The 24,365-nt window shown below is 37.3% G+C and overlaps 1 protein-coding gene across 1 annotated transcript in view; it reads right to left on the bottom strand.

Moving 5' to 3' along the window:
* The window catches only part of Eda2r (ectodysplasin A2 receptor), a 44,721-nt gene extending 22,395 nt beyond the window's left edge, over positions 1–22,326 (bottom strand). Inside the window, 1 exon segment of the mRNA XM_063245554.1 lies at positions 22,240–22,326. Within this exon segment, the coding sequence (XP_063101624.1) occupies positions 22,240–22,326 (87 nt within the window).
* Positions 22,327–24,365: the final 2,039 nt, after the last annotated feature.

The following is a 24,365-nucleotide window of genomic DNA, read 5'->3' as shown; positions in this document are numbered from 1 at the left end:
GGTTTTTATCACAAAAAACTGGGTAGCTTGGGTAACCTCTCTCCTGTGGCCCTAAGACTCCACACTCACAACCAGAGATACTAAGTTTCAGGTGACACCAGCAAGAGCAATCTTACCACAGCAGTTCTGGTAGCCCAAGAAGTCTCTTTGTTCTGGGAGTCTAAGATTGCCACTTAGATACAGATGAGTATGATACAGGAAAATGTGGTGCTGTAATATAACAAGTAGTACAGTCTGAAAAGTTTTCTTCCCTACCACTAAGAGATTTCCTTACTCTCACTTAGATGACTCAAGAGAGTAGCTAACTCCAAATGCAGGCAGTGTCTTCAGAGAGTAGGAGGAGCCCCAGGTACATCCTATAAACCTCACAAACCAAAAATCATGCAACAATAGGCCTAAAATTGAATTGTCTTCATAATTGTCAACAACATAAGTAGACCAAGCCATATATATTAAGCCTAAATAGATGACTGCTAAAATAAAAGATTTCAGTGAGACTTTGATTCTGTCTTCTACCATAACTGACAAAATACTTAGTAAACAAACACTTAAACATTACCTATCATAATAGGAATCAGGAAAAGAAAAAGAATTGGAAAAATAATCAACTAACAGCAAGAGTTAGATAAATCAGGTTTTGAAATTATCTGATAAGGGTTCTAAAGCACCCAATTATAAAATTTCTTGAAACAGAAGAAAAATTGGAACATCTCAGCAAAGAAACATAAGTTATGCTATAAAATAACAAGATGGAAATTGTAAGAATTGAAAAATTAAATGCCAAAAATCTCACTGGATGAACTCAATGTTAAACAGGTGACAGATGATAGAATTCAGTGAATCTGATGCAAGGAAAAGAGAATACATGCAATATGAACAAAAAGGGTAAAATAGAATGAAATATATGTGAAGCTTCATGGAACTGTGGGTCTATCACAAAAGATTAAACAATCATATTATTGGAATCTCATGAAAAGAAAACAAATCCATGCCTGAAAATAAATTCAAATTAAAGTTGAAATCTTCATAAGTCTGTCAAAAAGACTTACAAATCTGAAAAGGTCTTTAGATCACAAACAGAAGTCTAATGAAATATAAACCAATGCCTATCATGATGAAATTCCCAAAAACCAATTAAAAAAAAACTTGTAAGTAGCTAGAAACAATTATTACTTATTGAGGCAAAAAGGAATTCAGTGATTGCCTTCTGAAACCATGGAGACCATTAGGAAGCAACCAATCATTAAAGTGTTGAAAGAAAATAACTCCAAACCTCAAATTCTATATTCAGTGAAATTCTTCTTCAGGACTAACAATAATTAAAAAATCTTCCTCAGTCAAAGGAAAGTTAAAGGAATATGTACATCTACTCTTAAAAAAATACCAAGAGGGAGTTCTTCAAACAGAAAGAAAATTATGACACTTAAATCATCAGAGAAGAAAAACAAACAATGGAAAAACAAAAATACGTCTATACAAATATGTGTTGAATATTCTTTCACTTCATGAATTTTGTAAATCATATTCATAAACAAACAAATACAAGAATATGTCAGTTCTTAAGACAGTAATATGTAAAAGTTGGAAAGGCAAAGGAGCCTAAACAGAAGTGATGCTTTCATACTTCATTAAAAGTGTTAAAATGTTATCAGTGGATTCTGAAGGTCATTTATATTGATGATAATACCAAGAACAAATTTTAAGAAAGTAATATGAAGAAATATACTCAAAAAAGATATAAACAAATCAATACAAATACTTATGTAACCCATAGAAAGGCAACATACTACAAAAGGAACAAGAAACAGGGAAAACAAACAAATAATATAATGGAAATTTTAAACCCTGAAATATAAATTGTTTAAGTAAAGCAATGAAAAGGTGGAGACTGGTATATTAAATAAAGCCAAAGCCTATCACATTGTTTCAGTAACCATTTCATTAACAGGAAGATGAATCATTTTTTAAGAAATTAAAGAGATGCAAATCAACATAAATACTTCTGTTGTACAAGGAATTGAAAAATATTCTACATTCTACAACATGTTTATATACTCAAGTTTCATATGTCAGTAGAGAATGAATGGTAAACAACAAATGCTGAAAATATAAAAATAACTAACCAGAAAGTTTCAACAATTGGAAATGCAGAGAGGAGGAGCTGGGCAGATCTGGGGTGCCCTCACTGGCCTCTCTGCGTGTCTGGAGGACTCTGGATTTCTGCGCCCAGACTGCTGGAGTTCCCTCAGGCTTCCAGGTGCAGTGAAGGCGAGAGGTGGGTTTGAGGCTTCCACATTAGCCTCCCCATTCCAGGCTTCATTTGGAGACCTGCTGAGCTCCCGATAGGTGGGCTGGCCCACACAACCAGCCTAGCCCAGACTGTTTAGCAGCCGCGCCTGGCCATAGGTCTGCAGAGGAGGAGCTGGGCAGATCTGGGGTGCCCTCACTGGCCTCTCTGCGTGTCTGGAGGACTCTGGATTTCTGCGCCCAGACTGCTGGAGTTCCCTCAGGCTTCCAGGTGCAGTGAAGGCGAGAGGTGGGTTTGAGGCTTCCACATTAGCCTCCCCATTCCAGGCTTCATTTGGAGACCTGCTGAGCTCCCGATAGGTGGGCTGGCCCACACAACCAGCCTAGCCCAGCCTGTTTAGCAGCCGCGCCTGGCCATAGGTCTGCAGAGGAGGAGCTGGGCAGATCTGGGGTGCCCTCACTGGCCTCTCTGCGTGTCTGGAGGACTCTGGATTTCTGCGCCCAGACTGCTGGAGTTCCCTCAGGCTTCCAGGTGCAGTGAAGGAGAGAGGTGGGTTTAAGGCTTCCACATCAGCCTCCCCATTCCAGGCTTCATTTGGAGACCTGCTGAGCTCCCGATAGGTGGGCTGGCCCACACTACCAGCCTAGCCCAGCCTGTTTAGCTGCCGCGCCTGGCCACAGGTCTGCAGAGGAGGAGCTGGGCAGATCTGGGGTGCCCTCACTGGCCTCTCTGCGTGTCTGGAGGACTCTGGATTTCTGCGCCCAGACTGCTGGAGTTCCCTCAGGCTTCCAGGTGCAGTGAAGGCGAGAGGTGGGTTTGAGGCTTCCACATTAGCCTCCCCATTCCAGGCTTCATTTGGAGACCTGCTGAGCTCCCGATAGGTGGGCTGGCCCACACAACCAGCCTAGCCCAGCCTGTTTAGCAGCCGCGCCTGGCCATAGGTCTGCAGAGGAGGAGCTGGGCAGATCTGGGGTGCCCTCACTGACCTCTCTGCGTGTCTGGAGGACTCTGGATTTCTGCGCCCAGACTGCTGGAGTTCCCTCAGGCTTCCAGGTGCAGTGAAGGAGAGAAGTGGGTTTAAGGCTTCCACATCAGCCTCCCCATTCCAGGCTTCATTTGGAGACCTGCTGAGCTCCCGATAGGTGGGCTGGCCCACACTACCAGCCTAGCCCAGCCTGTTTAGCTGCCGCGCCTGGCCACAGGTCTGCAGAGGAGGAGCTGGGCAGATCTGGGGTGCCCTCACTGGCCTCTCTGCGTGTCTGGAGGACTCTGGATTTCTGCGCCCAGACTGTTGGAGTCCCCCCAGGCTTCCAGGTGCAGTGAAGGAGAGAGGTGGGTTTAAGGCTTCCACATCAGCCTCCCCATTCCAGGCTTCATTTGGAGACCTGCTGAGCTCCCGATAGGTGGGCTGGCCCACACTACCAGCCTAGCCCAGCCTGTTTAGCTGCCGCGCCTGGCCACAGGTCTGCAGAGGAGGAGCTGGGCAGATCTGGGGTGCCCTCACTGGCCTCTCTGCGTGTCTGGAGGACTCTGGATTTCTGCGCCCAGACTGCTGGAGTTCCCTCAGGCTTCCAGGTGCAGTGAAGGCGAGAGGTGGGTTTGAGGCTTCCACATTAGCCTCCCCATTCCAGGCTTCATTTGGAGACCTGCTGAGCTCCCGATAGGTGGGCTGGCCCACACAACCAGCCTAGCCCAGCCTGTTTAGCAGCCGCGCCTGGCCATAGGTCTGCAGAGGAGGAGCTGGGCAGATCTGGGGTGCCCTCACTGACCTCTCTGCGTGTCTGGAGGACTCTGGATTTCTGCGCCCAGACTGCTGGAGTTCCCTCAGGCTTCCAGGTGCAGTGAAGGAGAGAGGTGGGTTTAAGGCTTCCACATCAGCCTCCCCATTCCAGGCTTCATTTGGAGACCTGCTGAGCTCCCGATAGGTGGGCTGGCCCACACTACCAGCCTAGCCCAGCCTGTTTAGCTGCCGCGCCTGGCCACAGGTCTGCAGAGGAGGAGCTGGGCAGATCTGGGGTGCCCTCACTGGCCTCTCTGCGTGTCTGGAGGACTGTGGATATCTCTGCAACCAGGGAGGGTCCACAGGTTCCTGAAGCACTGCGGCCTGTGGTGAGTACCCTAACCCGGCTGCGACTGAAGAACTGTGGAGCTTCCAAGGGGCAGGTGGGCGCACAGTGTCCCTGAGGCCCAGCTTGTCTGGAACTGCGGAGTTCTGAGCAGGCAGAGGAGGGCCACTGGTTCTGTAGGCCTAATGGCTTGGAGTAGCATGGCGCCAGAGTCCCAGTAGCTCCAAACATAGAAGGGGATTTTCAACAGATCCTGAGGAACCTTTCAAGTAACACTTGAAACACAGAAATATAGGAAAATGACAAAACGAAAGACCAAATTACAACCTCAAACCTCCAGCCCATCTCAAGAAACCCTAGGAGCGATGTATATAGAAGAAAATATATCCCATCCACCTCATATATCGGACACAATAGCCACTGAAATTGACAAGCAACTCCAGGAAGCTTTAAAGAAATTCAAACTCGAAATAATCTCCCAGATAAAAGAAGAAATGATAAAAGAAATGAAAGAGATTCTAAATATATCTAAAGAAAACACAGATAAAAAATTGGAGGAACTAAACAAAAAGATAGAATCCCTAGACGAGCAATACAAGAAACAAACAGAATACATAATGCAGATGCACAGAGATATACAGGAAATAAAGAACTCCACTGAAAGTTGTAAAAACCACCTTAATGAAAGTGAAGATAGAATTTCAGACCTTGAAAACAGGATTGCAGCTAGTGAACAGGAAAGGAAAGATCTTTTGAAAATAACAAGGAATCAGGAAACAACAATTCAACAACTGCAAGATGATGCAAAGAAGAATAACATAAGAATGATAGGGATTAATGAAAGAGAGGGAGACAACATGAAGGATGTCAGGAGGATATTTAGAGAAGTAATAGCTGAAAATTTCCCAAGCATGAGATCAGAAACTGACATCAGGATCAGTGAAGCATATAGAACTCCAAACAGTCATAACCAAAATAAAACTACACCCAGACATATAATAGTCACCATCCCAGAAATCCAACACAAGAATAGATTATTAAAAGCTGTCAGAGAGAAAAGACAAATCACTTATAAAGGAAAACCTATCAGAATCACAGCAGACTTCTCAGCACAAACGATAAAGTCAAGAAGAGCATGGAGTGAAGTATTCCAGATCCCAAAGCAAAATGATTTCCAACCAAGACTGATATATCCTGCAAAACTATCATTCAAAATAGATGGTGCAATACGATACTTCCATGACAAAGAACAGCTGAAGAACTTCATGAACACCAAACCAACCCTGCAAAAAATATTGAAAGACAGTTTAGATACACAAAGGAAAAAACCACTAAGCAAAGCAAATAATTAAACAGAACCGAAAGATAAAGATGCAACAGCAGAGAGATAACATTCCTACAATTAACCAGCATTTAACAGTAATAACCATTAATGTAAATGGTCTCAATGCACCAATCAAAAGAAACAGACTAGCAGAATGGATCAAGAAACAAAATCCAACCATATGCTGTTTACAGGAAACCCATCTAACTCAGAAAGATACTCACAGACTGAAAGTCAAAGGATGGAAAACAATTCTTCATGCAGCAGGAATCCAAAAAAAGGCAGGAGTAGCCATTCTGTTTGCAGACAACGTGAACTTTAAACCAACAATGACCATAAAGGACAAAGAAGGTCACTACATACTCGTAAGGGGAAAACTCCAAGAGGAAGAGATAACTATCTTAAATATATACGCACCAAACTCCAGAGCACCCAGTTATATAAAACAATTATTAACAGAAATGAAAACTCAAATTATCAGTAACACAATTGTAACAGGAGACCTTAATACACCACTGACACCAAGGGACAGATCAACCAGACAGAAAATGAGCAAAGAAATAACAGAACTGAATCACACCTGTGAACAAATGGGTTTGATAGACATATACAGAATGTTCCATCCAACAACATCAGAATACACATTCTTCTCAGCAGTACATGGATCATTTTCTAAAATAGACCATATATTAGCTCACAGAACATATTTAAGCAAATGCAAAAGAGTTGAAATCATCCCTTGCATATTATCGGATCATAGCGCTCTGAAATTAGAAATTAATGACAAAGGATACTGCAAAAATTCCGCAAACACATGGAAACTAAATAACACACTCTTGAGTAATCAGTGGGTCACAGAAGAAATTAAAGAAGAAATTAAACAATACCTAAAAGAAAATGAAAATGCAGATACAACTTACCGGAATCTGTGGGATGCAATGAAAGCCGTTCTGAGAGGAAAATTTATTGCACTGAGTTCCCACATCAGGAAAACAGAACGAATACAAGTAAATAACTTGACGCTACACCTCAAACAGCTAGAAAAAGAAGAGCAAGTCAAGCCCAAAGCCAAAAAAAGAGAGGAAATTATAAGAATCAGAGCAGAAATCAATGCAATAGAGACTAAGAAAACAATCCAAAGAATCAACGAATCAAAGAGTTGGTTCTTTGAAAGAATAAATAAAATCGATAAGCCCCTAGCCAACCTTATTAAAAAAAGGAAAGAAAAAGCTCAAATTCATGCAATAAGAAATGAAAAAGGAGAAATCACTACAGACCCAATAGAAATACAGAGGATCATCAACACCTATTTCGAAAACCTCTACACTCAAAAGTTTGATAACACAGAAGAAATAGACAGATTCTTAGAAGCATATGAAGTACCAAAGCTAGATCAAGAGGATATAAAACTGTTGAATAACCCAATCTCTGCTAATGAAATTGAGAATGTAATTGGGTCCTTGCCCACCAAGAAGAGCCCAGGCCCAGATGGATTCACTGCAGAATTCTACAAGAAATATAAAGAAGACCTAATGCCGACACTCCTCAAACTATTCAATGAAATTGAAAGGGAAGCAATCCTTCCTAAGTCATTCCTGGAAGCAAATATTACTCTAGTACCAAAACCTGAGAAAGACCCAACTATAAAAGAGAACTATAGACCGATCTCCCTAATGAACACAGATGCAAAAATCCTCAATAAAATATTGGCAAATAGGATCCAGCAAATCATCAAGAAGATTATACACCATGACCAGGTGGGATTCATCCCAGGAATGCAAGGATGGTTCAACATACGCAAATCAATAAATGTAATCCACCATATCAATAAAGCCAAAAATAAGAATCACGTGATCATCTCTATAGATGCAGAAAAAGCCTTCGATAAGGTCCAACACTTATTCATGATAAGAACTTTACAGAAAATTGGAATAAATGGTCTTTACCTCAATATAATAAAGGCCATTTATGACAAACCAACAGCCAGCATCATACTAAATGGCCAAAAATTGAAAGCCTTTACTTTAAAATCGGGTACAAGACAAGGATGTCCTTTATCACCACTCCTATTTAATATAGTACTGGAAGTACTAGCCAGAGCAATTAGGCAAGAAAGAGAAATAAAAGGGGTAAAGATAGGAAAAGAAGAAGTTAAATTATCATTGTTTGCAGATGACATGATACTCTACATAGAAGACCCCCTAAACTCCATTGAAATACTCTTAGATACAATAAATAAATTCAGTAATGTGGCTGGATACAAAATCAATACTCAGAAATCAATAGCATTCCTATACACGAACAACAAAATTACAGAGAGGGAAATAAGAGAAACTGGACTATTCACATTGGCAAGCAAAAAAATGAAATATTTAGGAATTACTCTTACGAAAGAAGTGAAAGACTTATACAGTGAAAATTATAATACACTGAAAAAGGAAATTGAAGATGATCTCAGAAAATGGAAAGACATCCCTTGCTCATGGATAGGAAGAACAAACATTGTGAAAATGGCCATTCTCCCAAAACTGTTATACAGATTCAATGCAATCCCAATAGAAATACCATCAACATACCTTATAGATCTAGAGAAATCACTCCTAAATTTCATCTGGAACCAGAAGAGACCTAGAATCGCAAAGGCAATTCTAAGCAGCAAAGACAAAGCAGGAGGCATCACAATCCCTGACTTGAAGTTATACTACAAAGCAACAGTAGTAAAATCAACATGGTATTGGAATCAAAACAGAGCTGAAGATCAGTGGAATAGATTAGAAGATACAACCACAACTACGAACACACTCAACCACCTTATTTTTGATAAAGGAGCCAAGCAGGTTCACTGGAAGAACGACAGTCTCTTTAATAAATGGTGCTGGAAAAACTGGCTCTCCATTTGCCGAAAACTAAAGCTAGACCCATGTCTATCACCATGTACTAAATTAAAATGTAAATGCGTCAAAGATCTGAATATTAAAACAGAAACACTAAATCTATTGGAAGACAAAATAGGTAGAAACCTTGGAGACATAGGAGTAGGTAAAGAATTCATGAACAGGACTCAAACCGCACGGGAAATACTTCCCAGAATCAATAACTGGGACCACTTCTTATTAAAAAGTTTCTGCATGTCAAAAGAAATCTCCAGCATAGTGAAAAGAAAACCCACAAACTGGGAAAAGATTTTAGTGAACTCTCTCTCAGACAAGGGCCTCTTGTCTAAAACATATAAAGAATTAAAGAAACTCAGACCTCCGAAATTCAAAGATCCAATCCAAAAATGGGCATCTGAGATGAATATGCAATTCTCAGATGAAGAAATGCAAATGGCAAATAAATACATGAAAAAATGCTCATCATCATTGGTCATTAGAGAAATGCAAATTAAAACCACACTGAGATACCATCTCACTCCTGAAAGAATGGCCACGATCAAGAAAACCGACAACAAATGCTGGAGAGGCTGTGGGGAAAAAGGAACTCTCCTGCACTGCTGGTGGGAGTGTAGACTGGTACAGCCTTTGTGGAGATCTGTCTGGAGATTTCTCAAAAAGTTGGGACTGGAAATCCCATTTATTCCAGCTATTCCACTTCTAGGCATATTCCCAGAAGAACTGAAAGCATCATACCACAGTGATATATGTGTACCTATGTTTATAGCAGCACAATTTGTAATCGCCAGATCTTGGAAACAACCCAAGTGCCCATCAACTGAGGAATGGATAAAAAAGTTGTGGTATTTCTATACAATGGAGTATTATTCAGCTATAAAGAAGGATCACATTGAGATATTTATCAATAAATGGGCACAGCTTGAGACCATACTCATAAGTGAAATAAATCAATCTCGCATGTGTGAATACCGAATAGTTTCCCTAATGTAAGTAATGATTCAAATATATAAAAATATGTGGTAATCATGATTCCCCATTAGGTGGCCTTGAAGCCTTATAAAGTTTTCACTCATTAATTAGAAAGGCTTTATTCTGGGCTTCTTGATATGAAAATATTTGAAGCTAGAGTATATGAAGTTTTACCCAAATATTTCAAGGAAAAAGACACTATGGTAACTACTATTAAGTCAGGTTATAAGGTGGTGAAGTACTAGGTTATTGAAACAGTCATGCTGTGACCTCTATTGTTATATTGTTATGTCCTGTTTTATCTCAATCTCCCCCTTATTGTTTCAAAAAAATTATTTAGTCATTTCTTATGTTTGTCTTAATTAAAGAAAAAATTCAAAAAAAATTAGGATATATAAATAGTAACTCTTTTCGATTTCCTATTAACTTGTTTTGAAGTCCTGTAGTACTCCCACGATCTTGTTTTGACTGATTAGACTCTGTTCCATTCTATATGATAGTATCAATTTTGAAGACATAGGCAACTACTTTGAAGACAATAAGATTCACTAAGATACCCATTCTGGTTTGACTATTGTCTTCTTTGGAAGTCCTGTAATGTTTACAACGCCTAAGTTTTATTGGTCTTGTTCTCTACTGTTTTGTCCAACTTTATAATATCTAATAAGATAGACAATTCTTTTTAAGGAAACAAGGGACAACGTTGATAACCATTGTTGATAAACTTGTACTCTGTTCTACACCATGTGCTACGTCTATCCTTGGTATTGACTGACAGCTTTGTTTTGCCATATTTGACTGTATTCTCCCCCCCCAAAGAAAGTAATAAGCACTAAGGAGTAATAAAATCCAAGATGTGTAAATTTTGTTGTAAAAAAGAGAGGGAAAAAAAAAAAGAAAAGGAGCTCTAACGGATATAACAGCAAGTGTGTTTGGGGGTGTTAAATAGCTGACTTTATCAATGTTTTTGGAACATTGAACACAGCTGTTTGCAGTCTCCCTGTTTGAATGTCCACCTTGTGTTCTTTGATACTGTGATTTGAGGAACTATTTTCAAGAAAATAGTGTGTAATCTACTAGCAGGTAATTTCTTACTGTTATGGTTTTTTGTTTTGTTTTGTTTTGTTTTGTAGTTCTGTATTGCGTGTACCCTTACGCCGCTTTGGTTTGTTTTGTGTTTTTCTCTTTTTCCTCTTAAATAAAAAAAAAAAAAAAAACAATTGGAAATGCAGAAGAACAAACAGAACATGGCTATTGTTTCCTTATCAAATACAAAAAATCAAAACTGAGGGAACTTCCAGGCTTCCTGCCACACTCGGCCAGCTCTGCAGGTCTTCGGCCAGGCTGTACCAACTTTCCAGCTTCCTGCCATGCTAGGCCGGCTGCAGCGATCTTGGACCTGCCTACACCCTCAATTCTGGAACCTGGACAGCTAGAGCTGAGTGTCCCTGCACCATCCTGAGCCCCAGGAGTTTAAGATCATTGCTCCTACCAGCCAAAGAACTTCCTGCCACACTGGACTGCCTCTGCAGGTCTTGGCTAATTCTGCACTACCCATAGTGACCCTCTCTCAATCTGGGGAACTGGGTGGTCAGAGTCCCAGGAGCTGAGGGCATAGAAGAGGCTTTCAAACAGGCCCAGGAGAAGCCTTGGAATAACACTTGAAATACAAAAATATAGGAAAATGATGAAATAAAAGACCAAAATACAATCTCAAGCCTCCAGCCCATCCCAAGAAACATTAGAAGCTATGTACGTAGAAGAAAATATATGCCATACAAGTGAAATATCTGAAATAATAGCAACTGAAATAAAGAAGCAACTCCGGGAAGCTTTAAAGGAATTCAAGCTAGAAATAATCTCCCAGGTAAAAGAAGAAATGATAAAAGAAATGCAAGAGATGCTGAACATATCTAGAGAAGACACAGTTAAAAAATTAGAGGAACAAAACAAAAAGATAGAACCCCTGGATGAACAATGTAAGAAACAAACAGAATACATGAAGCAGATTCAAAGAGACATACAAGAAATAAAAAAAAAAATCCATTGAAGTTGTCAAAACCGCTTCAACAAAAGTGATGATAGAATTTCAGACCATGAAGATGAGATTTCAGCTAGTGAACAGGAAAGGAAAGATCTTTTGAAAATAACAAGGAATCAGGAAAAAGCAATTCAACAGCTGCAAGATGATGCAATGAAAAACAATATAGCATTGATAGAGATAAATGAAAAAGAAGGGACAACATAAAGGATGTCAAGAGATACTTGGAGAAGCAATAGCTTAAAATTTCCCAAACATGAGAATGGAAACTGACATCAGGATCAGTGAAACACATAGAACTTCAAATAGCCATAATCAAAATAAAAATTACACTCAGACATATAATAATAACTATACCAAAAATCCAACATAAGAGTAGAATATTAAAAGCTGTCAGAGAGAAAAGACAGATCACCTATAAAGGGAAACTTACCAGAATCACAGCAGACTTCTTAGCACAAACAATAAAGTAAAGAAGAGAATGGAGTGAAGTATTTAAGATCCTAAAGTAAAGTGATTTCCAACCTACACTGATGTACCCTGAAAAACTGTCCTTCAAAACTGATGGAGAAATAAGATAATTCCATGACAAAGAACAGCTGAAGAACTTCATGATCACCAAGCCAACCGTGCAAAGCATACTGAAACACAGCTTAGAGGCACTTAGGAAAAAACCACTAAGCAAAGCAGACAATTAGAACAGAAAGATAGAGATGCAACAACAGAAAGATAACATATCAACAATAAACCAATATAAAAGTCATAACCATTAATGTAAGTGGTCTCAATTCACCAACTGAAAGAAACAGACAACATACTTCCTTTTTGTAGTATGTTGCCTTTCTATGGGTTACATAAGTATTTGTATTGATTTGTTTATATCTTTTTTGAGTATATTTCTTCATATTACTTTTCTAAAATTTGTTCTTGGTATTATCATCAATATAAATGACCTTCAAAAAAATCCAACCATGTGCTATCTACAGGAAACCCATCTATCCAAAAGCATACTCATAGATTGAAAGTCAAAGGATGGAAAACAATACTTAATGCAACATGAACCCAACAAAAAGTGGGGGTGGCTATTCTGTTTGCAGATAATGTGAACTTCAAACCAAGAATGATCAGAAGAGATAAAGAAGGTCATTACACACTGGTAAGAGGAAGAGATAACAATCTTAAATATATATATATATATATATATATATATATATATATATACCAAATTCCAGAGCACCCAGTAGCATAAAGCAAATATTAATAGAAATGAAAAACCAAATTGGCAGTAACACAATGATAACAGGAGACATTGACACACCATTCACACCAAGGGACAGATAAACTAGGCAGAAAATCAGCAAAGAAATAACAGAACTGATCACATTTGTGAACAAATGGACTTGACAGACATATACAGTGTTTCATCCAACAGCATGAGAATACACATTCTTCTCAGCCTTACATGGGACATTCTCTAAAACAGACCATATACTAGGCCATATATAAATAAATACAAAAGAGTTGAAATTATCCCATGCATGTTATTTGATCATAGCACCATGAAACTAGAAATTAATGAAAAAAGAAACTGCCAAAAATCCCACAAACACATTGAATTTAAATAACAAACTCTTTTTTTTTTTTTTTGTCTTTTTCATTTTTATCGGTACCGGGGATCGAACTCACGACCGCCTGCTCAACTCTTGAGAAATTAATGCACAACAGGGCAAATTAAAGAAGAAATTTAAAAATGCCTATAAGAAAATTAAAACTCAAATACAACTTATTGGAATCTGTGAGATGCTGTGAAAGCTGTCCTCAGAGGAAAATTTATTGCACTGAATTCCCACATCAGGAAAACAGAATAAATACAAATAAATAACCCGATGATATACCTTAAATATCAAGAAAAAGAAGAGCAAGTCAAGCCCAAAGCCAAAGGAAGGGAAGAAATTATAAAAATCGAGCAGTAATTAATGAAAACAGAAACTAAGAAAACAATCCAAAAAATCAATGAATCCAAGAGCTGGTTGTTTGAAAGAATAAACAAAATTGATAAACCCCTAGCAAACCTTATTTAAAAAGGGAAGAGAAGCTCAAATTCATGCAATAGGGAATGAAAAAGGTGAAATCACTACGGACTCTGTGGACATACAGAAGATCATCAACACCAATTTCAAAAACCTCTACTCTCATATGTTCCATAACACAGAAGAAAGGGACAGATTCCTGGAAACATATGAAGTACCAAAGGCAGGTCAAGAAGATATAAAACTTCTGAATAACTGAATTTCTATTAATGAAATTAAGTCCTTATCTACAAAGAAGAGCCCAGGCCCAGAAGGATACACTGCAGAATTTCACCAGAAATAAAAAGAAGACATAATGCTGACACCCTCAAACTCTTCAATGAAACTGAAAAGGAAGCAATCCTTCATAGGTCATTACTGAAAAGTAAAAGTAACCAACACAGAATTTGGTACCAGAAGAGTGGGGTTGTTCCTGTCTCTATACCTGAGCATGTGGTTCAAGAGCCTTTGGAAATGGCTTGTGGAAAGAACTTGAAAAGCTTGGAAATGTTGCCTGAAACAGTAGGCCTGGAATACCTTAGGCTGTTACGTATGGGAGAGTTTGGTCAGAGCTCAGAAGACCAGAAGGCTGATAGAAATCTTGTCAGTAAAGACCAGGCTTGTCAGATTTCCACACAGAAGGACTTCATTGTATGCTGGACTCCAGATTATATATGTTATGGCTCAGCAAAATGTTTGTCAGTCTTTTGCTCATGCCCAAAGATGTTGTCCGAGACTAAGATTAAGGATGGTGGACTAATTAACCTGGCAAAAGAATTTCAAGGCAGTCCAATGTTGAGCCTATTGTTTCGGGGTTTAGCCAGAAGTGTGGATCATCTTAAGGGAACCTGTAAATATTGAGCAGAATAGGCCTAAAAGAGAAGCCCTGGGGCCTATAACCACTAAAAGTTCCATAGAGTGGAACCACACAAACATTTTGGAGCTCACAATTTCATACAGATTACTTCAAATGCTGGACATGCAACTATAGCATTTAACATTTGCTTTGCTTGATTTTAGGCTTGCTTTTGTCCCAATTCTTTGTACTTTCCTGTTTGTAACTTTTGGAATGAAAGTTTCTATCTTGTGTTATTGCATGTTTATTTTTATTTGTACAGGGGCTTGCAGCTAATGTTTGCCTTACATCTCAGAGGAGACTTTTCAGCAATACTTAATCTCTTAGGACTTTGACAACTCTTGCTGATGTACTGAATGCCTTTTGCATAAAGGTATGTGCATGAGTCTTTGGGAGGCCAATGACAAAATGTTATATTTATAATATAATATAACATAACATAATATCATGTAATATAATTTTGATAGACTTAATACTGGTTCTCAATGATTGTTAAGTCTGTGTTATACTGTTCAAGTTGTGAAATATTAAGAATAAGCATACCTTTGTATCTGAAGGCTGGTTTAAAGAAATGTGTCTGATTGCCAAGTTGACAAGGGGTATATTTTATGGTTGATGCATTGTGTCAATTTGAGAAGTTTAGTTTAGAGATTCAGCATGGATCCAGGATCCTTAATTTTAAGTATCCTCATCTTGTGAAAGAGGAGGGCACAGAGATTTTGTAAGTACTACACCCACCCCGGAGAGTGCAGGGTTGGCTTTTGTACTATAAGGGAGGAAAAGAGGCTTGCTCTTCCCTCTTTTTTGATTAGGCTGCTTTTGCTAGCTTTTTCCTTGCAGTATTGCCCCAGTGTCATGCCACTCTGCCTTGTCAATTTGGCAACCAGACACATCTCTTTAAACCAGCCTTCAGATACAAAGGTATGCTTATTCTTAGTATTTCACAACTTGAACAGTATAACACAGGGGTTATATTTTTCATCATGGCTTTGTTTAAAAGAGTTTTCATCATGGCTTCTTTTTAAGAGTTTGAAAATAGCAGTTTGTAAAACAGACATATTTTCTCCTTGAAGAAGTTAAACTTTGTAAATATGGATAGTTTTAAAGGTAAAAGTCATGTATAAAGTAGAATAGGAACATCTGTCACACCGTTTTGTGGTATAGGTATGGAACCTAAGTCCTCACAAATGCTAAACAAAATCTTAAACAATGAACTACATCCTCAACCCCAATTGAAAGGCTTCTTATAATCAAGAATGAAGTAATTTAAAATATTTCTGTAAACACAAGCAACATATTTCATTGAGTTTATACCAATAGCCAGCATGATCTACCTTGTGTTACAATATCTCAGTTCTTCAATCTCTTATTTACTATGTGAACATCCCAATAATATGTGTAAAGAGTTAAAATTAGGGTCAATGCTCAAATTTATTGGTTTCCCTAGGAAATATTCTCTTCATTTTTTGACGTACATATGTGGGTAAAAAATAGGCTTTCTAATAATTTCATTTTCCTTTGTCATAGGAAAATGTCAATGTCCTACTCAAAACACACCAACTGGTTTCCAGTGCACTTCAAAAACTAAAATGTCTCATCATAGAGTTCATGTTACCAGATGATCTGACTCATACTTCTTTTTCCCTCTTACTATGAAATATTCTCCCTCTTACTCAACATACATCAGTTGAATGAATTTTCCTTCCTTAAAAATAGCTGGTTTAGAACAGCTGAACAACTTCATGATCATCAAGCCAGCCCTGCAAAGAATTTTGAAAGACAGTTTAGATACACTTAGGAAAAAACCACTAAGCAAAGCAGATAATTAAGCAGAACAGAAAGATAAAGATGCAACAGCAGAAAGATAACATGTCAACAATAAACCAACATATAACAGTTATAACCATTAATGTAAATGGCCTCAATGCACCAATTAAAAGAAACCGACTTGCAGAATGGATCAAGAAACAAAATCCAAACATATGCTGTCCACAAGCCCATATAATCCAAAAGTATGCTGTCAGACTGAAAGTCAAAGGATGGAAAACAATACTTCCTGCAACAGGAAGCCAAAAAAAGCAGGAGTACCTATACTGTTTGCAGACAATCTGAACTTGAAACCAATAATGATCAGAAGACATAAAGAAGGTCACTACATACTGGTTAGGGAAAAACTTCAAGAGGAAGAGATAACTATCTTAAATATATATGCACCAAATTCCAGAGCAACCAGTTATATAAAACAAGTATTAACAGAAATGAAAAAACAAATTAGCAGTAACACAATTTAACAGAAGAACTTAAGACACCATTGACACCAAGGGACAGATTAACCAGGCAGAAAATCAGCAAAGAACAAACAGAACTGAATCACACATATGAACAAATGGTCTTGATAGACATATACAGCCTGTTCCATCACAACATCTGAATACACATTTTTCCCAGCAGTACATTGGTCATTCCCTAAAATAAACCATATATTAGCTCACAAAACATATTTAAATAAATGCAAAATGGTTAAAATTATCCTTTGGATATTATCGGATCATAAGGCTATGAAATTAGAAATTAATGACAAAAAGATACGCACAAATCCCACAAACACATGGGAACTGAGTAACACACTCTTGAGTAATTAGTGGCTCACAGGGGAAATTAAAGAAGAAATTAAACAATACATACAAGCAAACGAAAAGGCAAATACAACTTACCGGAATCTGCGGGATGCAATGAAAGCCATCTTCAGAGGAAAATTTATTGCACTGAGTTCCCACATTAGGAAAACAGAACAAATACAAATAAATATTCTGATATTATACCTCAATCATCTAGAAAAAGAAGAGGAAGTCAAACCCAAAGCCAAAAGAAGAGTGGAAATTATAAAAATCAGAGCAGAAACCAATGCAATAGAGACTAAGAAAACAGTCCAAAGAATCAATGAATCAAAGAGTTGGTTCTTTGAAAGAATAAATAAAATTGATAAGCCTCTAGAAAAACTTATTTAAAAAGGAAAGAAAAATCTCAAATTCATGCAATAAATAATGAAATAGGCCAAATCACTACATACTCTGTAGAAATACAGAAGATCATAAACACTTATTTAGAAAACCTCTACTCTCAAAGGTTTGATAACACAGAAGAAATAGACAGATTCCTAGAAATATATGAACTACCAAAGCTAGATCAAGAAGATGTACAACAGTTGAATAACCCAATCTCTATTAATGAAATTGAAAACGTACTTAAGTTCTTACCTACAAAGAAGAGCCCAGGCCCAGACAGATTCACTGCAGAATTCTACAAGAAATACAAAGAAGACCTAATGCCGACACTCCTCAAACTCTTCAATGAAATTGAAAGGGAAACAATCCTTACTGGGTCATTCCTGGAAGCAAATATTACTCTAGTACCAAAACCTGAGAAAGGCCCAACTAAAAAAGAGAACTAAGACCATTTTCCCTAATGAACAAAGATGCAAAAATCCTCAGTAAAATATTGGCAAATAGGATACAACAAATCATCAAACAGATTATACACTATGACCAAGTGGGATTCATCCCAGGCATGCAGGGAGGGTTCAGCATACATAAATCAATAATTGTAATCCACCATATCAATAAAGCCAAAATTAAGAATCACATGATCATTCCTATAGATGCAGAAAAAGCTTTTGATAAGGTCCAACATTCATTTATGATAAGAACTTTACAGAAAATTAGAATAGGTTGTCTTTACCTCAATATAACAAAGGCCATCTATGACAAACCAACTGCTAGTATCACACTAAATGGCCAAAAATTGAAGGCCTTTACTTTAAAATCAGGCACAAGACAAGGATGTCCCTTATCACTTCTCATGTTTAATATAGTACTGGAGATAGTAGCCAGCAATTAGACAAGAGAGAGAAATAAAAGGGGTAAAGATAGGAAAAGAAGAAGTTAAATTATCATTGTTTGCAGATGTCATGATTCTCTACATAGAAGACCCCCAAAACTCCATTGAAAGAATCATAGGTATAATAAATAAATTCAGTAACATAACTGAATACAAAAACAATACTCAAAAATCAATAGCATTCCTGAACACTAACAAAAAAATTCACTGAAAGAGAAATAAGAGAAGCCACATATTTCTCATTAGCAGCCAAAAAAATGAAATAATTAGGAATTACTCTCACAAAAGAAATGGAAGACCTATACAGGGAAAATTATAATATACTAAAAAAAGAAACCGAAGAGGATCTCCAAAAATGGAAAAACATCCCTTGCTCATGGATAGGAAGAATAAATTTTGTGAAAATGGCCATTCTCCCAAAATGATTATACAGATTTAATGCAATCCCAATAAAAATACCATCAACATACCTCAAGGGAACTCGAGAAATCAATCCTAATATTCATCTGGAGTAAGAAGACACCTAGAATAGCAAAGACAATTCTAAGCAGCAAAGGCAAGGCAAGAGGCATCACAATCCCTGACTTGAAGTTGTAGTACAAAGTAACTGTAGTCACATCAACATGGCTCTGGAATAAAAACAGAGCCAAAGATCAATGGAATAGATTAGAAGACACAGCCACAACTACAAACACACTCAACAGCCTTATCTTTAATAAAGGGGACAAACATGCTCACTGGAAGAACGACAGTCACTTTAAAAAATGGTGTTGGAAAAACTGGCTTTCCATATGCTGAAAACTAAAACTAGACCCATGCCTATCACCATGTACTAAATTAAAATCTAAATGGATCAAAGATCTAAATATTAAAACAGAATTACTAAATCTATTGAAAAACAAATTGGCTAAGACCCTTGAAGACATAGGGGTAGGTAGAGAATTCATGAACCGGATTCAAACCACATGGGAAATACTTCCCAGAATCAATAACTATGATCACCTCTTATTAAATTATTTCTGCATGTCAAAAGAAGTCTCCAGCATAGTGAAAAGAAAACCCATAAACTGAGAAAAAAAATCTTAGTGAACTGTCCCTCAGATAAAAGACTTTTATCTAAAACATATACATTTTTTTTTTAAATCAGACCCTCAAAGTTCAAAGATTCAATTCAAAAATGGGCATCTCAGATGAATACACGCTTCTAAGATGAAGAAATACAAATGGAAAATAAATACATGAAAAAATGTTCATCATCATTACTCATTAGAGAAATGCAAATCAAAACCACACTGAGATTTTATCTCTCCTGAGGGAATGACCAGGATGAAGAAAACTACCAAATGCTAGCGAGGCTGTGGGGAAAAAGGAACTCTCCTGCACTGTTGGTGGGAGTGTAGACTGGTGCAACCATTGTGGAGGTCAGTCTGGAGACTTCTCAAAAAGCTGGGATTGGAAATCCCATTTGTTCCAGCTATTCCACTTCTAGGCATATTCCCAGAAGAACTGAAAACTTCACACCAAAGTCATATATGTGCACTCATGTTTTAGCAGCACAATTTGTAATAGTCAGATCTTGGAAACATGTGGTAATCATGATTCCCCATTATATGGTTTTGAAACCTTAAAAAGTTTTCACGCACTAATTGGAATGGTTTTATTCTGGGCTGTTTGATAGTATTGTCTCTGATGATATGAACAGGTATTTTGAAGAAAACAAGACACCATAATAGCTGGTGTTGATTTAGTATCATCTTGTTTTGAGGTCCCCTCAAATTGTTTTTCTGCGTTCATTGCTTTTATCATGTTGTATCTTATTGGATTTTATTATATATGATAGTATAAACAAAATATTTACAGGCAAAGTGATAATATAGAAACCGTTGTTTGTTTCCGGTTAGCTGATTCTAAATACCTTGTTATACTTTTATCCTCTTGAATGGTTTCACACTGTCTTGATATGTTTGATGCTATAGTATATGAAGTTATACTTAAATATTTCAAGGAAAGAGACACTATGGTAACTACTATTAAGTCAGGTTATCTTGTGGTGAAACACTATGTTACTTAAATTGTTGTTCTGACCTGTATTGTTATGCTGTTATTTCCTCTTTTTTCTCAATCTACCCTCTTTTTAAAAATTTATTATTATTATTTTTAATTAAGGGAATTTTTTTAAAAATTAGCAGGATATATTATAGTAATTTTTTTATTTACTATGTACTCTATTTGAAGTCCCATATTGATCTCACCATCTTGTTTTGAGTGATTTTACTATATTCTGTTCTGTTTGATATTATCAGTTTGAGGGTATAGGCAACTACTTTGAAGGCAATAAGATTCACTGTGATGGTTTGACTATTATCTTCTTTTGAAGTTCAGTAATGTCTCCAATGTTTAGGTTTTATTGGTTTTGTTCTGTACTGTTATGTTCAATTTTGTTATACCTTGTGATACAGGCAATTCTTTTTAAGGTAGCAATGGATCTTATGGTAACCATTGTTGATTACCTAGTGTTTTGTTTTTACATCATGTACTATGTCCATCCTTTGTTTTGACTGACTCTGCTTTGTTTTGTCACATTTGGTTTTATTCTCTTCCAAAAAAGTAATAAGAACTGTGGGAGTAATAAAACCCAAAATGTTTAAATGTTATTGTAAAAAAGAGATGAAAATAAAGGACAAGGTGTTTAGGTTTGTAAGATAGATGACCATATTCCTAAGCTTTGGTTGGATCATTAAACACAATTGTTTGCAGTTTCACTGAATGTCCACTTTGTATGAGATGATGATATGTAATTTATTAACTAGTGATTTCTTACTGTTTATCTTTTTTTGAAATTCTGTATTACTTGTACTCTTTTATTGTTTTGTTTTGTTTCTCTTTATATTAAAAAGAAAGAAAATAGCTGGTTCATTCTCATCTTGGACACTGCACTAACTGTAACTTTCCCTAGAAAAAAGAAGTCCTTCCACCACCTCCTGACTTGAAATAGCTCCCCAGTCCCTCTGTGTCATATCACCCTGATTTAGTTTTTGTCATGTCTTCAGATACCGATTCCACATTTACCTATGTATGTGTCCCATTTTTGTTTCACTACTTAAAAGGTAACATTCATGAGGGCAAAGACTTTGTCTTTTCTCTGTTTTGCAATATCCATGGTGCCCATGAAAATATTTGCCATTTCGTAGATGTTCAACACATAATTACTTACTGACTGAATTAATGAACACAGAATATGGATGCACAGAAATTATCTTCTAATTTGTGTAACACCAGCTACAACCTACAATCAGTACTACCACCAGTTCAGGGACTAGCAGACAACCTGAAACAGAAACAAGCACTCTAGCCCCACTCTTTTCTCTATCTTGTTGGTTGTTTTGTTCTGAACTTTATCTTTAACTGGGATTCTAGACACACTCTGGTTCCTTAGCCTTGAATCCTTTAACCATCCCTTGCATAGTATTTTCAATAGCCCAGACTGTTTGAGACAAGGCTACATTTGATCCTTCTTGCTTTTCCATTCTTCTCCATTTCCAAGACCTAATCTGCCTATGCAACCCCACGTGGGTGAGTCTTGTTTTAGCAGACAGATTGCTATCATGCCAAACTGTCCTCCTGTGTCTCTATAGTATACATATCCCCTTGAATTACCCATTATCTCATGAAACTCTTCTCTGATCTTGATTGACCCTGCTAGGCTGACTTCATGCTACAATAATGACTGCATTTGTATATTCTCTGCATCTCATGTTTCACTGCTTAACTAGATCAGTCACAGACAAGCCTGACTACCTTAATGTTGGCCTCTCTCAGTTGTCAAATTGATCCTAAATTGTGAAAAAATAAGTATAATGATTTGAGGGACTTACCTTAGAGAGTTCCTGCCCAGGACCAAATTCTTGGCAAGTGACACAGTGTGCCCATTAGGCCCAGTACTCATTCTCTTGGCAGTCCATGTTGAGAAAACTGTGGATACAGAATATAAGATGTAGGGAGTGAGTAGAAAGGTACCACAAGATAATTAATGACTATTGCATCATTTGTTTTCTGAATCCACTTAATCTAATCTTTGGCTCCTAGGGAGAGGAGTGGAGAAATTCAAACAAAAATATCTGACTCATACAGCCTTAACCATGTGCCACAAACTCTTTTAAGTGCTTTACATGTGACAATTCATTAAATTTTCAAAAAAATATTTCTGGGATCGTTATTAGCTCCATTCTTCAAATAGGGAAACAGAAACACAGAGGCCACAGTTCTTGCTTATATGGTCATAGTTAGTGATTATGTCAAGCACTGAAACAAATGACAAGAGAAGTAGCTGACTTCTGTACAGGTATACAGAAAAAGCATGATCCTTGATGTGGAAACAATTCTAAAGACTTTAGTAAGCACGTCCTTGCCTTTTATTATTTGTTGTGCATAATAGTCCTGTGACACAAGGAGCTCTGGAATTATTATCTTTATTTTATGCATGATAAAGCTGATACATTGTTTTTATTTGCCAACAGAGTATTTTGTATTTCTGAGGACCACTAGCTCTTGTTTCTTCTATCCTAGGCAGAATGGGATGATGACACAATACATAGAAATATCCTGGTACATTAAAGTGTTGAGAAAGGAAAGCATTACTCAGATAATAGTTTCTGATAGAAAGATAACTTTAAGGATGTATTGGACTGAGAGATTATATGAATTCTAATCCAGTTTATTCAGGCAAAAGAGATTTTCCAACACATATTTCAGTGCTAAAACTGGGGGAGTTTCATCCTATCTGCCATTTTAGGAAAACATTAATAAGTCAGATTTGTTCTTAACTCCAAAAAAGTGAGACTCATATATCTTTGACACTAATACACAATGCAAAGCATAAAAAAACTAAACACACACACACACACACACACACACACACACACACACTGAAAATAAAGCTTTCAGATGTCCTGAGCTCTGCATTGTCACTCTGTACAGTAACCACATAGCAGAGCACAACTGTGACAGTGCCTGCCAGACAAGTGTGCTGCCTCCATGATTTGTTCCCAACTATGAATGTTCATATTTCTAGGTCTGTTCCTATTTGTGAAAGTTTGCCACTTGAATGTTCATAAGTTTTAGACATTGTATATATACAGAGGTTATCTTTATAAAGAAGAATTTAATGAAAGTAGTTAATAAATGAGGCCTGACCTTGTAAAAAAGAAAAGGATGATGAAAATTTTTACTTATTCCTATCATGGTGAATTTCTGGTTCTTATTCAAAGTCTTTAAAACCCTGAGATGATGTGGCTCAATGGCAGCATGCACAAGGTCCTCAGTTCCCTTTCTATAAGCACAAAAACAAAAGTACTGAATGTATATTTTCAAACCAAAAGAGCAGCGTGTGTATGTATTTTTTATGTGGCCACCACAAAAGTCCCCAATGAAGACAGGATAAAATACCCTTGATAACTTTCTTGTTTTCTCACTATCCACAAGGGTGCTCTTTCCCATTTCTTCATTCTGAATAAAGTGCTCTGTGAAATCCATTTTTGATTCAGGTGCTATGGCACACACTTGTAATCCTAGTACTCTTAGTGGCTGAGGCAAGAGGATTGCAAGTTCAAGCCTGTCCTGGGCAATTTAGCAATTTAGTGAGACCTTGTCACAAAATAAAAAATAACAAAAGATCACTCTTGATCAATGTGAAGGTTCTGAATTAATGAGAAAAAGACAGAAAAGAAAAGAGAAATTCATTATTCTGGAAGGTAAATATATCTTCTAATGGTATGTTTTTGATTAATGGCCCATGGAATCAGCCTCACTAAGTATACTGTCCTCTCCTTGCTACATACCATTCTCACTGAGCACAAAAATCACCAGTGGTATCGCAGTATTCATGACAAGGAAACTCACTGCTATGAGAAGAAAGCCAGCATAATGGTGTACACAATTATCCTGTACCTTTTTCTTTTCTAGAAAAACATAAAGCATTGGATGGACCAAAAATCTGAACTCC

Source organism: Cavia porcellus, unplaced genomic scaffold (genome assembly GCF_034190915.1).
Source record: "Cavia porcellus strain 051 isolate PalLab524CR breed Dunkin Hartley unplaced genomic scaffold, mCavPor4.1 scaffold_3, whole genome shotgun sequence".
Lineage (NCBI taxonomy): Eukaryota > Metazoa > Chordata > Mammalia > Rodentia > Caviidae > Cavia > Cavia porcellus.
This window is presented reverse-complemented; position numbering and strand designations above follow the sequence as displayed.